Source organism: Bubalus kerabau, chromosome 16 (genome assembly GCF_029407905.1).
Source record: "Bubalus kerabau isolate K-KA32 ecotype Philippines breed swamp buffalo chromosome 16, PCC_UOA_SB_1v2, whole genome shotgun sequence".
In the NCBI taxonomy this organism is placed as follows: Eukaryota; Metazoa; Chordata; class Mammalia; order Artiodactyla; family Bovidae; genus Bubalus; species Bubalus kerabau.
In genome coordinates, this window is record NC_073639.1 from 73,772,320 (window position 1) to 73,784,551 (window position 12,232).

General features: G+C 46.5%; 1 protein-coding gene across 8 annotated transcripts in view; it reads right to left on the bottom strand.

Moving 5' to 3' along the window:
* The window catches only part of MORC2 (MORC family CW-type zinc finger 2), a 41,292-nt gene that overhangs the window by 16,737 nt on the left and 12,323 nt on the right, over positions 1–12,232 (bottom strand). For all 8 annotated transcript variants that reach the window (XM_055549540.1, XM_055549538.1, XM_055549544.1 and 5 more), the window contains exons 4-5: positions 3,484–3,552; positions 2,908–2,998 (exon numbers count right to left, since the gene is read on the bottom strand). In XM_055549540.1, the coding sequence (XP_055405515.1) occupies positions 2,908–2,998; positions 3,484–3,552 (160 nt within the window). The remainder of the gene's footprint in view (positions 1–2,907; positions 2,999–3,483; positions 3,553–12,232) is intronic.

The following is a 12,232-nucleotide window of genomic DNA, read 5'->3' on the forward strand; positions in this document are numbered from 1 at the left end:
TCAGCCGAATACAGGGCTAACCAGGCAAAGCATCATTGCTGAAGAGTTTCAAGGCGGCCTACCACTGGCTCATGGCCTATAACCACAGCCATCCTGGGTCTTGAATTGTATTGTTATGTCTACTCATTAAGCCACAGGTCCCTGCTGTTGGACCCGAGTGGTTTCTGAAGAAATATGCCTTGAGGCTGACTTCCAGAAGGCAGAAGTCTGAATGGAATCAACTGCCCCTTCCTCAACTTGGCCGAGTTAATCCTTCTGAGGAGCAGGCAAGGATCTTTCCCAACAATATGAAACAGGGTAAAAGCGTGAAACACTGGCGGAGGGGTGCCCACCGAACAATGGCCACGCGGTTCCCGTCTCCTGAGCAGCTTCTGCTACCTCATTAGTCCTCTAAGACCCCAGGGTGGTGATGGTGGTGCGAAGCCGTATTACTGTCTTCTGTGTACAAACACAAGCCGGGCCGGCATGCCAAGCACACAAGTGAATGCCATGACCGATTTCCCCAAACATTCGGGAAAACTCCAGGACACTATCCAGAGACACCCTGGGGGCTGCCAAGTTCTGTCTCTCGTTCTCCGTTTTTCGAGGCGCTGGCAATGCTCCCTCCCCGAGACGATCCCATGGTCCTCCTCCTGCCTCCCTGAAGCCTGCTGCTGCTGCTGCTGTGTCACTTCAGTCGTGTCCGACTCTGTGCAACCCCATAGACGGCCTCCTACCAGGCTCCCCCATCCCTGGGATTCTCCAGGCAAGAACCCTGGAGCGGGTTACCATTTCCTTCTCCAATGCATGAAAGTGAAAAGTGAAAGGGAAGTCACTCAGTTGAGTCCAACTCTTAGCAACCCCATGGACTGCAGCCTACCAGGCTCCTCCATCCATGGGATTTTCCAGGCAAGAGTACTGGAGTGGGGTGCCATCGCCTTCTCCTCCCTGAAGCCTACCAGAGGCAAAATGCGGCGAGCCAGCTTGCCTTCTGTCAAAGCCTGCTCATGCCCTAATTTGGCAAAATCTCACTTTTGTGCCTCTTCCCTCTGTCTTTGATCCTGACCTTGGAGGGAAAATAAATAGCAACCACTCAAAAATGCCACTTCTCTGCCGACTTCTCTGCTTCTTAGCCTTCTTCTCACCACAAATCACTTCCTCCTGAAACTCTCAATTTCTAAATTCAACTCAAAATGAATTCAGTCTGAACACTAGATGGCCCCATCTCAATGGCTCCTCCCCAAAAGGCGTTCTACTAAAATGCGCTGATGACAACACTCCCAACCTCTGTGTTTTCCTTCCTGGTCTTCTAGGCACTTTCAGGCTCACATTTCTTCTGCTCCCGAAACTTGCTCAGTAAGGAAGAATGTCAGGGATTAGAAGCCCATATTCTACAGCAGGAAGCAGACGTTCAGAGAGGAGAAAGGGCTTGTCTGCAGCCATAGAGCTGATGAAACCACATGGGAGGAGGCTGCCTACCATCCAGGAGGGAAGTCCGGGCTTCTTACATCTGACACATCAGTGGTTGGAAACTTAGATGACCACACCAGAATCACCTAGGGAACACGTCAGGGGCAAAAAAAAAGGTTCCCAGACCCTACCCCAGGTCCACCAAAGCAGGCCAAAAATTTAGCATGGAAAGATTAAAGAAGGAGAGAGAAAATCAGAAGTGAGAAACCAGGCTAGGGCACTCATGGCCCTGAGCGAGAGCGCGTAGTTCTTAACCCACTCACACGCGTTACACCCCAAGTTACAAAGGAGGAAGCCGAGCCTCAGAGGGTAAGTGACTGATGTCACATCCGAACCCTGGTTTATCTGACTGAAGTGAGGCAGACAGCAGCTCCGGCCTTGCCATCAGAAAGACGTGGTGCACACCTCAGCTCTACACCTGGGCATTTTCACACCTCTGGGCAAGTCACTTCACCCAGATAAACCTTGCTTCTTGCATCTGAAGCTGAGAATCATGGTACCTACACCTCACAGGGCTTGGGTGAGGATTAAACTATATCACCCAGGTGAAGTTTTTCAGCACAGTGTCCAGCACGTGCTAAGTGCCTGACACTGAGAGACGAGTGGGAAGTCCAGGCATTAGGTCTGTGTAGTCGTGGGAGGCATCGTCTCTCTGCCGCACAAGCCCAAGCCTGCTGCACAGATGCACAGCCGATGCTGCTGCCCAGCCAAACACACCCTCAAAGAACACAACACGTTTCCACAGCAAGACCAGAAACATGACTCAGAACTCCATCTGTACAAACTCTAATCCCAATAAATCTTATTCCATCCAAAGGTATGTACAGCTGGAAACGAGCATTTCAGAAATAGAAACCCTTCTCTTGGGGCTTTGCTCAAAACCAGAACAACACATTCCACACACCAAACAAGTGGGAACCAAGGGACTGAGAAAGAAGTCCCAAGGGATATGAAGACATAAGGTAAGTCCCTGCTACAGGGCCTGGCAGGACATGTGAGCAGCAACCAGGCCCTCCATGCGGGGGAGGCTTTGGGTCTCTCACCCTGGATCCCCAGTGCCTGGCACAAAGCATGACAGCTGCTCTGGGAACAACGCTGCACCGGGAGACCCTCACCGCCTCAGATGCATCCCCAGCACACCAAACGACCACGAGCATCCTCAATCAGAGGTACAAATGAGAATTTCCAACCAGAGGGGAGGCACCGTTCCAGAACACAGTGCTAAGAGAAGCCTACAGATTCTCCTTCCTCAACGGTTCTGGAAATTCACACTCTTTCATCTGTGGCGTAAACCAGACTGAAAGTTGGTTTAGTTCACGTTTCTGGCCATCAGTTGCTAAGCCCCTAACCACCACCCCTTCCTGACTGTCCTCCTGTTCCAGGATTAAGGTGATGGAGTGACAGGGAGAGCAACGCTTGATTTTGTTGAGTCCTGTGATGGGCTTCTGGTATACTTACGACTTTAACCCGTTCCCGTACTGCCCGATCTGGGTGGACTCAGGCGTTCGCTTGGCCGACTTCCCGAACTGGATCACGCTGGCAGCATCACCTGAAGAGGCAGGCGAGAAAGAAAGGGCAAAGTGTGCTTTTCTTTCCCAGGCTCTCAAAAATCAATCCAAGCGGGGCTGTCTGTCTACTGAAAACCTCTGCCAGGAAATTCACAACTGGGAGGCAAATGGAGGAAACCTGCGATCGGCCCGTCAGCGCCACCATCACGAGGTCCTAGTTCCATTACCAGAACGCGCTAACGAGGCTGGGGCAGGCCACAGTTCCAGCTCCAGGATGTTATGCAAGCCAATGTCAACAGACAAGTAGCCTGATGGACTTAAGGCTGCCATTCAGATCCTATCTCCCACATTAGGACAAGACCTGGCAAATCCGTGAGTGGAATTAAGCCTGAGATGTTGCAAGAGACTGCCCTCGCCCTTCTAGTCACAAGAGTGAGGCAACAGAAAAACAAATGAACACAATAAGCATTTTATAAAAATGCTTAGTTGCATCCTCCCCAAAAGAAGCAATCAGCCCATCACTTACTTGGATCCATTCCCGCTCCATCATCCAAAAAACAAAGCATAAATCCTCCTCGAAGGTCCTCTCGCCTTTCTGTAAAAGAAGGAGCTGCCATTACTAGGCGGTTACCCACCAGAGGGCAGCGACTTGGGTATGATTGGAAGGCGTTTCACTGTGGAGCTGGGTCCAAAAAGGTCTTCTCCTTCTAGCAATGCCAGCAGGGGAGAGGGAAATGGGAAAGTTTGCTTTTCTTTCCCAGGCTCTCAAAACTCAAAGGTCTGAGCCTCATTCAACCCAAGGGCCTGGGAGGAGGGGCAGTCACTGGACAGTAAGATATGGTACAGCTGTGGCCAGGCATCCTGGCTGATGGGAAGGAACCCCACAGACTAAGGCCACCCTCCCGAGGGGAAAAAGAACCCCCTGCAGGGGCCGCTGCTGCAGCAGCAAGTGGTCACTCAGAGTAGTCTGGGTCCAAGTACACCACGAACGCCATACAAGAGTCTCCCCAATAGGGAAAGGGCTGCTAAACGAGAGTTTCCAAGGTGCCCTTCGACTCCAGTCATGAGTTGACACGGGCAAAGGAGGAACAGCACAGGTCTTGGGATCAGGAGACCATGTACACTAAAAGGAGGAAGGCCAGTTTACAGTGCTACAGAGATAAGTCCAAACTGGCTTTGGAGTCTAGTTCCTAACTGAGGACATTTCTGTCTCCACCAAGCTACAGTTTGTCCACTTTATACAACTACCTTAGCAAGGGAATCTCAGTCTAAAATGCTCTGTCCTCCCCTCCGGCTAAAGATTCAAGTAAATTATAATTGCCTCTTAAATGGGTTAATGTAATTTAAAATGCTATTTCAAAAGTACAATAAACCACAGAGATTTTCAAGTATCACTTGCTGTTCAGGAAGCTGAACTTTCAGTTCAGTTCAGTCGCTCAGTCGTGTCCAACTCTTTGTGACCCCATGGACTGCAGCACGCCAGGCTTCCCTGTCCATCACTGACTCCCAGAGCTTACTCAAACTCATGTCCATCAAGTCGGTGATGCCATCCAACCATCTCATCCTCTGTCGTCCCCTTCTCCTCCCACCTTCAATCTTTCCCAGCATCAGGGTCTTTTCCAATGAGTCAGTTCTTCATTTCAGGTGGCCAAAGTATTGGAGCTTCAGCTTCAGGATCAGTCCTTCCAATGAATATTTAGGACTGATTTCTTTAGGACTGACTGGTTTGATCTCCTTGCAGCCCAAGGGAGTCTCAAGAGTCTTCTCCAACACTGCAGTTCAAAAGCATCAGTTCTTCGGCACTTAATTTTCTTTATAATCCAGCTCTCACATCCATACATGACTACTGGAAAAACCATAGCTCTGACTAGACTAGCTTTGACTTTGTTGGCAAAGTAATGTCTCTGCTTTTTAATATGCTATCTAGGTTGGTCATAGCTTTTCTTCCAAGGAGCAAGCGTCTTTTAATTTCATGGCTGAACTTTGCTGAAACATTAACAAATGCTTCTTGATAGTTCAAGCATAAGGACCTTCCTGGAAGCCCGACTGGTAGATAAGAAAATTTCTCCTTGTGGCAGAGACTTTTATCAGTCTGGAGAATCCAAATGAGATCTAGTAAGCAGAAGCAAGTGCAGAAAAGGGACAAAAATCTTCAAAGTTTTCTTCTGGAGGAAGCAAAGTGTCAGATGGAGACTCAACTGGGTCAGGGACAGAGCATGGTACAGGAAGTGTTCTAAATGTAGCCAAGAGCCATTTGCTGGATGATTTAGCCTAAGATGCACATGAAGACTCTGCTTTGGGAGCTAGAAAGTGGTTCAAGCCAAATGCATCTGAAAAATCTCCAAGGATTACTAGTATTTCTTGAACACTACCTAGGAAGTTGCTTCCAGGCCCTTGCGTTTGGTAGAATAGGACTCACAGGCTGTTTTAACACACAGTCATCTCTTAACACTGGCTCTGAGATCCCTTTCTTGCTCAAGGACTTCATTTTAAATCTTTTTCATACCGTTTAAGAGACACACCTATGGAGGGTCCTCCTGGCCATATAAATGACCCACAGCCTGAAAGCGTCTAGCAGTGTTCAGGTCCATGGTCATGTGCAGCCAAGACAGACTAGCTGACATGGCAGTAACTCCTTCAACTTCGTAAAAAAAAAACAAAAAACAGGCAGTATGGCATCTTCACAATGCTTCACAATCACACATTTATTTGATGTGCCTGGCCCTGTAATGAAGATAATAGCCAAGAACAATGCCACTATGACCACTGCCTTCAGGGAGCTTCCAGTCCAGTGGACACTATCCCCTGCAAGCATATAGTTAAGAAGCAGAAGAAGACAGAGAAGAGCGTCAGCTCGAGCAAAAGCAGTGTGCGTTTAAGAATCACCTGAAGAGCTTGTTACAACAGATTCTGGGCTCCACCCTGGAGGACCTGAGGTCTCCATCTGCATTTCTAAACTGTTCCCAGGCGATGCCAATACTGTCCACTACTGGACCACTCTTTGTAAAGCAGAGCTAGAGTTAGCAAGAACTAGAGGCTCCCCTGCCTGCAACAAAACCCCCAGATGTTCCAGCAGTTAGGACATGCATGCCTCACACCTTCTACTCACTTTAATCAACCAACTGAATGACATCCGAAGCCTCGAGGAAAGGATTCTATGAAGCTGGTGGGAGTTCTGGACAGAGGAGGGGCTCTGGGCAGCTGGGGATTGTCTGCGCCCCCTCTCACATCCTAGAGGAGGACAGAACCAAACTGCCTTCTGTGCAGTTGTGCCTCAGACCAGTGGCAGCTTAGGACAATCACAGAACCATGTGGGAGGCTGCCCATCTAAGCTACCCCTATATGACCAAGTCTGGCTTCTCCCAATTACTGCAACATTCCTCCATCCAGCTCCCAGTGAGGAGAACAGGAAAAAGAAGCTGGAGGAGACATAAAATGGAGCTTTAAGTGAACCGTCAGAGGTAACAAGATAACGCCGTCCTCAGCAGAGGCTGTAACAGAACGACCATCAAGTTATTCATCGTACTCTGCAATCTGTTTGAACAGTATTCATTTCAGCTGCATTTGCTCTAAGTTTCCATTTACTAACCACTGACCTGGCATCACAAGAGGAATCTTTCTTAGAAGCACAGCAGTCCCTATTGAAGGAAGTCCAGAAAGTCAATAAAAACATAGTCTGACAGGCATGTTCTAATCTGGCCTCATCTAACAGGAACACGTTGGGTATCGGAGTCTGGTTTCTTTCTCACCCTTCTTTAAGCTGTAATGTGAATTTGTGGCAAATTCAAACTACATTTGATGTTTGGGAAGATTTCTAAGTTCAGGATCAAGCTACTTTCAGAAAGGGAGACAGGAAAATACGTTCCCTGATAAATTAACAACAAAAACTTCATATTATATTATTAATTCTATTATCCTCCATACAGTTTGTCCTTTATGAACTAAAGAGCCTCTTGATGAATGTGAAAGAGCAGAGTGAAAAAGCTGGCTTAAAACTCAGCATTAAAAAAAAAATGAAGATCAAGACATGCGGTCCTATCACTTCATGGCAAATAGATGGGGAAACAATGGAAACACTGACAGACATTATTTCCTTGGGCTCCAAAAATCACTGCAGATGGTGACTACAGCCACGAAATTAAAAGACACTTGCTCTTTGTAAAACTATGACAAACCTAGAAAGCATATTAAAAAGCAGAGACATTACTTTAGTGACATAGGTCTATAGAGTGAAAGCTATGGTTTTTTCAGAAGTCAATGTATGGATGTGAGGGGTGGACCATAAACAAGGCTGAGCGCCAAACAACTGATGCTTTTGAACTGTCATGTTGGAGAAGACTCTTGAGAGTCCCCTGGACTGCAAGATCAAACCAGTCAATCCTACAGGAAATCAGTCCTGAACATTCATTGGAAGGACTGGATGCTGAAACTGAAGCTCCAATACTTTGGTCACTTGATGCGAAGAACTGACTCCTTATCAAAGACCCTGAAGCTAACAAAGACTGAAGGCAAGAGGAGAAGGGGACAACAGAGGATGAGATGATGGGATGGCATCAGCAACTCGATGCACATGAGTTTGAGCAAGCTCCAGGAGTTGGTGATGGACAAGGAGGCCTGGAGTGCTGCAGTCCAGGGGGTCACAAAGAGTCGGACACAACTGAGCAACTGAACAACAACAAATTCTATTATCCTATTTGTAAAATGAGGTAGCTTTTACTTCTATTGAATGTGCTAATATAACACTGAGGTAGAAGAGTGTGAAGCTGGGGCACCTCAGTCAAGATTCCCAATCTCAAGGCACTCGGAGTAAATGAAGTCTTTTCCCAAAACGGTAGAGTGCTTAGTGCTTCTATCATACCATTTAATCCGTAACTACCTTGATAGTTCCCTCTAGATCAAGTTATTGTTCCCTAATCATCTGTGGAGTACTAACTGTCTCTGATTAACAACTAAATTCTCTAAGGGCAATTTAGCAAAGGCCCCACCTCATCCTCTCTGGACTCCTCCCAAAGTCCTCCCAAAGCACAACAGGTAACACTGAGCACACAATAAAAGTACACTGGGCTATTTGCATTTAAATTGAAATCCAACTGCTCTGTTGCATTCCAAGTGAAAGCACTGCATGTCTTTGCTGAAATCCACCCACCGAAGGTGGTAAACAACTGAAAGACTGAAATGAAAGGTCAAAGGTGGTAAACAGGAGCAGAGATGATCTCTTTTAAAAGTTTTTCCCATGAATTCCCTGGCTGTCCAGTGTCTAGGATTCCTGGCTCTCACACTGTGACCTTAGGTTCAATCCCTGGTCAGGGAACTAAAATCCCATAAGCTACACAGCCCAAAAAAAAAAAAAAAAAAAAGCTTCTTCCAAAACAGGATGATTTTTTCCCCTTCCACATCACTTGCAGTGGAGACCTATTCTCTGCTTTGCCATCTGTGCAATGATGTAAACAGCTTCGACTTCTTCCAGAGGTGGTAGTTCCTGCTCCTCACTGAAGCACTCCGGGGTGGGAGACCTACTGTGGTGCAGGAATGATACCTCCACCTGGCCTCCAGTTCAGTTCAGTTCAGTTCAGTTGCTCAGTCGTGTCTGACTCTTTGCGACCCCGTGAATCGCAGCACACCAGGCCTCCCTGTCCATCATCAACTCCCGGAGTTCACTCAGACTCACATCCATGGAGTCGGTGATGCCATCCAGCCATCTCATCCTCTATCGTCCCCTTCTCCTCCTGCCCCCAATCCCTCCCAGCATCAGAGTCTTTTCCAGTGAGTCAACTCTTCGCATGAGGTGGCCAAAGTACTGGAGTTTCGGCTTCAGTATCATTCCCTCCAAAGAAATCCCAGGGCTGATCTCCTTCAGAATGCACTGGTTGGATCTCCTTGCAGTCCAAGGGACTCTCAAGAGTCTTCTCCAACACCACAGTTCAAAAGCATCAATTCTTCAGCGCTCAGCCTTCTTCACAGTCCAACTCTCACATCCATACATGACCACAGGAAAAACCATAGCCTTGACTAGACGGACCTTTGTTGGCAAAGTAATGTCTCTGCTTTTGAATATGCTATCTAGGTTGGTAATAACTTTCCTTCCAAGGAGTAAGCGTCTTTTAATTTCGTGCCTGCAGTCACCATCTGCAGTGATTTTTGGAGCCCCCAAAAATAAAGTCTGACACTGTTTCCCCATCTATTTCCCATGAAGTGATGGGACCGGATGCCATGATCTTCCTTTTCTGAATGTTGAGCTTTAAGCCAACTTTTTCACTCTCCTCTTTCACTTTCATCAAGAGGCTTTTTAGTTCCTCTTCACTTTCTGCCATAAGGGTGGTGTCCTCTGCATATCTGAGGTTATTGATATTTCTCCCAGCAATCTTGATTCCAGCTTGTGCTTCTTCCAGTCCAGTGTTTCTTATGATGTACTGTGCATATAAGTTAAATAAGCAGGGTGATAATATACAGCCTTGATGTACTCCTTTTCCTATTTGGAACCAGTCTTTGTTCCATGTCCAGTTCTAACTGTTGCTTCCTGCCCTGAATACAGATTTCTCAACTAGACCATTCAGGTATGACCTAAATCAAATCCCTTATGATTATACAGTGGATGTGAGAAATAGATTTAAGGGCCTAGATCTGATAGACAGAGTCCCTGATGAACTATGGAATGAGGTTCGTGACATTGTACACAAGGCAGGGATCAAGACCATCCCCATGGAAAAGAAATGCAAAAAAGCAAAATGGCTGTCTGGGGAGGCCTTACAAATAGCTGTGAAAAGAAGAGAAGCGAAAAGCAAAGGAGAAAAGGAAAGATATAAGCATCTGAATGCAGAGTTCCAAAGATCAGCAAGAAGAGATAAGAAAGCCTTCCTCAGCGATCAATGCAAAGAAATAGAGGAAAACAACAGAATGGGAAAGACTAGAGATCTCTTCAAGAAAATCAGAGATACCAAAGGAACATTTCATGCAAAGATGGGCTCGATAAAGGACAGAAATGATATGGACCTAACAGAAGCAGAAAATATTAAGAAGAGGTGGCAAGAATACAAAGAAGAACTGCACAAAAAAGATCTTCATGACCCAGATAATCATGATGGTGTGATCACTCATCTAGAGCCAGACATCCTGGAATGTGAAGTCAAGTGGGCCTTAGAAAGCATCACTAGGAACAAAGCTAGTGGAGGTGATGGAATTCCAGTTGAGTTATTTCAAATCGTGAAAGATGATGCTGTGAAAGTGCTGCACTCAATATGCCAGCAAATTTGGAAAACTCAGCAGTGGCCACAGGACTGGAAAAGGTCAGTTTTCATTCCAATCCCAAAGAAAGGCAATGCCAAAGAATGCTCAAACTACCACACAATTGCACTCATCTCATATGCTAGTAAAGTAATGCTCAAGATTCTCCAAGCCAGGCTTCAGCAATACGTGAACCATGAACTTCCTGATGTTCAAGCTGGTTTTAGAAAAGGCAGAGGAACCAGAGATCAAATTGCCAACATCCGCTGGATCATGGAAAAAGCAAGAAAGTTCCTCCTGGCCTAAGGGTTATTAAAAACCATCTTCTAACTTTCTTATGCTATGACCCATTCTCCTGTTCTTCTCTTCTAAAAATAAAAGAAGTCTTATTTTCACCACTTGGCAGAGCCTTTTGAACAGAGGTTTTTAGAACTTAAGCAGGGTAGCTGATTTTTAACTGTTTTGAGTATTTTCTTTGCTCCAAAGTGTATCAGGCAGAAGGAAATCGTATCTGGGAATATTCTTTACAATTATATGACACTGGAAGTTCTAAGAATTACTTCCTATTGAGGGCTTATTCCCATTGATCAAAATGGGTCTGTAAAGAGAAAGGGGGATTATATGATAACCATATATTCCCATAAAAACTCAAGTTTTTCAAAAGTGAGGCAATGCCAACCAAATTGGATTTAAAAGCCATCTTCCTCTGTTCCACTTCCAAATTTTTAGCACTCAAATGACAAAAAATGTGCTGGTACAAACACTGAACAGGCAGAAAGCAAGCTGTTTATTAAAAGGGGGGCAGGGCAACGAAGAAGGCAAGGGCACCCCACTCCAGTACTCTTGCCTAGAAAATCTCACGGATGGAGGAGCCTGGTAGGCTGCAGTCCACGGGGTGGCTACTAGTCAGACACGACTGAGGGACTTCACTTTCACTTTTCACTTTCACGCACTGGAGAAGGAAATAGCACCCCACTCCAGTGTTCTTGCCTGGAGAATCCCAGGGACAGGGGAGCCTGGTGGGCTGCCGTCTATGGGGTCGCACAGAGTCGGACACGAATGAAGCGACTTGGCAGAAGCAGCAGCAGCAGGGCAACGACAATGACTAAGATTTCCGTCACTGCCGTGCACACTCCATAACAAAGAGAGGGCCTTACTGCCAAAGAGCGGAGCCAATCAGGCAAGAATAATAGACGGTGTCAATGTTTTTAAATTCTAAGCAAAGCAGCCCTATTTCCTACCTGACTCCTCTGCCTGAGAACATCTCTGCAAACCTCAGTGCCAATCCAGTTACACATCTGTTTTGTACAACTGACACCAGCAGCTCTTCAAGTTGGGATTTGTCCTCACCAAGATTACAGAGGGATAAGATGGCCTTCAAGAAGATCTTTCTTTGGCTGCAGAAACTACGAACCCCACAAACCTGGCCACCTGCTAACTCCAATCAAGAAAATCAGTGGTACTTGGTCATTTCACTCCGAATCAACCCAATTAATCTCCCAGTGGCTTTCTTTAAATAGATACATAGCTCTGGAAAAGCGCTATACAGTCAGCAAAAACAAGACGAGGAGCTGACTATGGTTCAGGTCATGAACTCCTTATTGCCAAATTCAGACTTAAATTGAGGAAAGTAGGGAAAACCACTAGACCACTCAGATCAGATCAGATCAGTCGCTCAGTCATGTCTGACTCTTTGCGACCCCATGAACTGCAGCACGTCAGGCCTCCCTGTCCATCACCAACTCCCAGAGTTCACTCAGACTCACGTCCATCGAGTCAGTGATGCCATCCAGCCATCTCATCCTCTGTCGTCCCCTTCTGCTCCTGCCCCCAATCCCTCCCAGCATCAGTCTTTTCCAATGAGTCAACTCTTCGCATGAGGTGGCCAAAGTACTGGAGTTTCAGCTTCAGCATCATTCCTTCCAAAGAAATCCCAGGGCTGATCTCCTTCAGAATGCACTGGTTGGATCTCCTTGCAGTCCAAGGGACTCTCAAGAGTCTTCTCCAACACCACAGTTCAAAAGCATCAATTCATGTATGACCTAAATCAAATC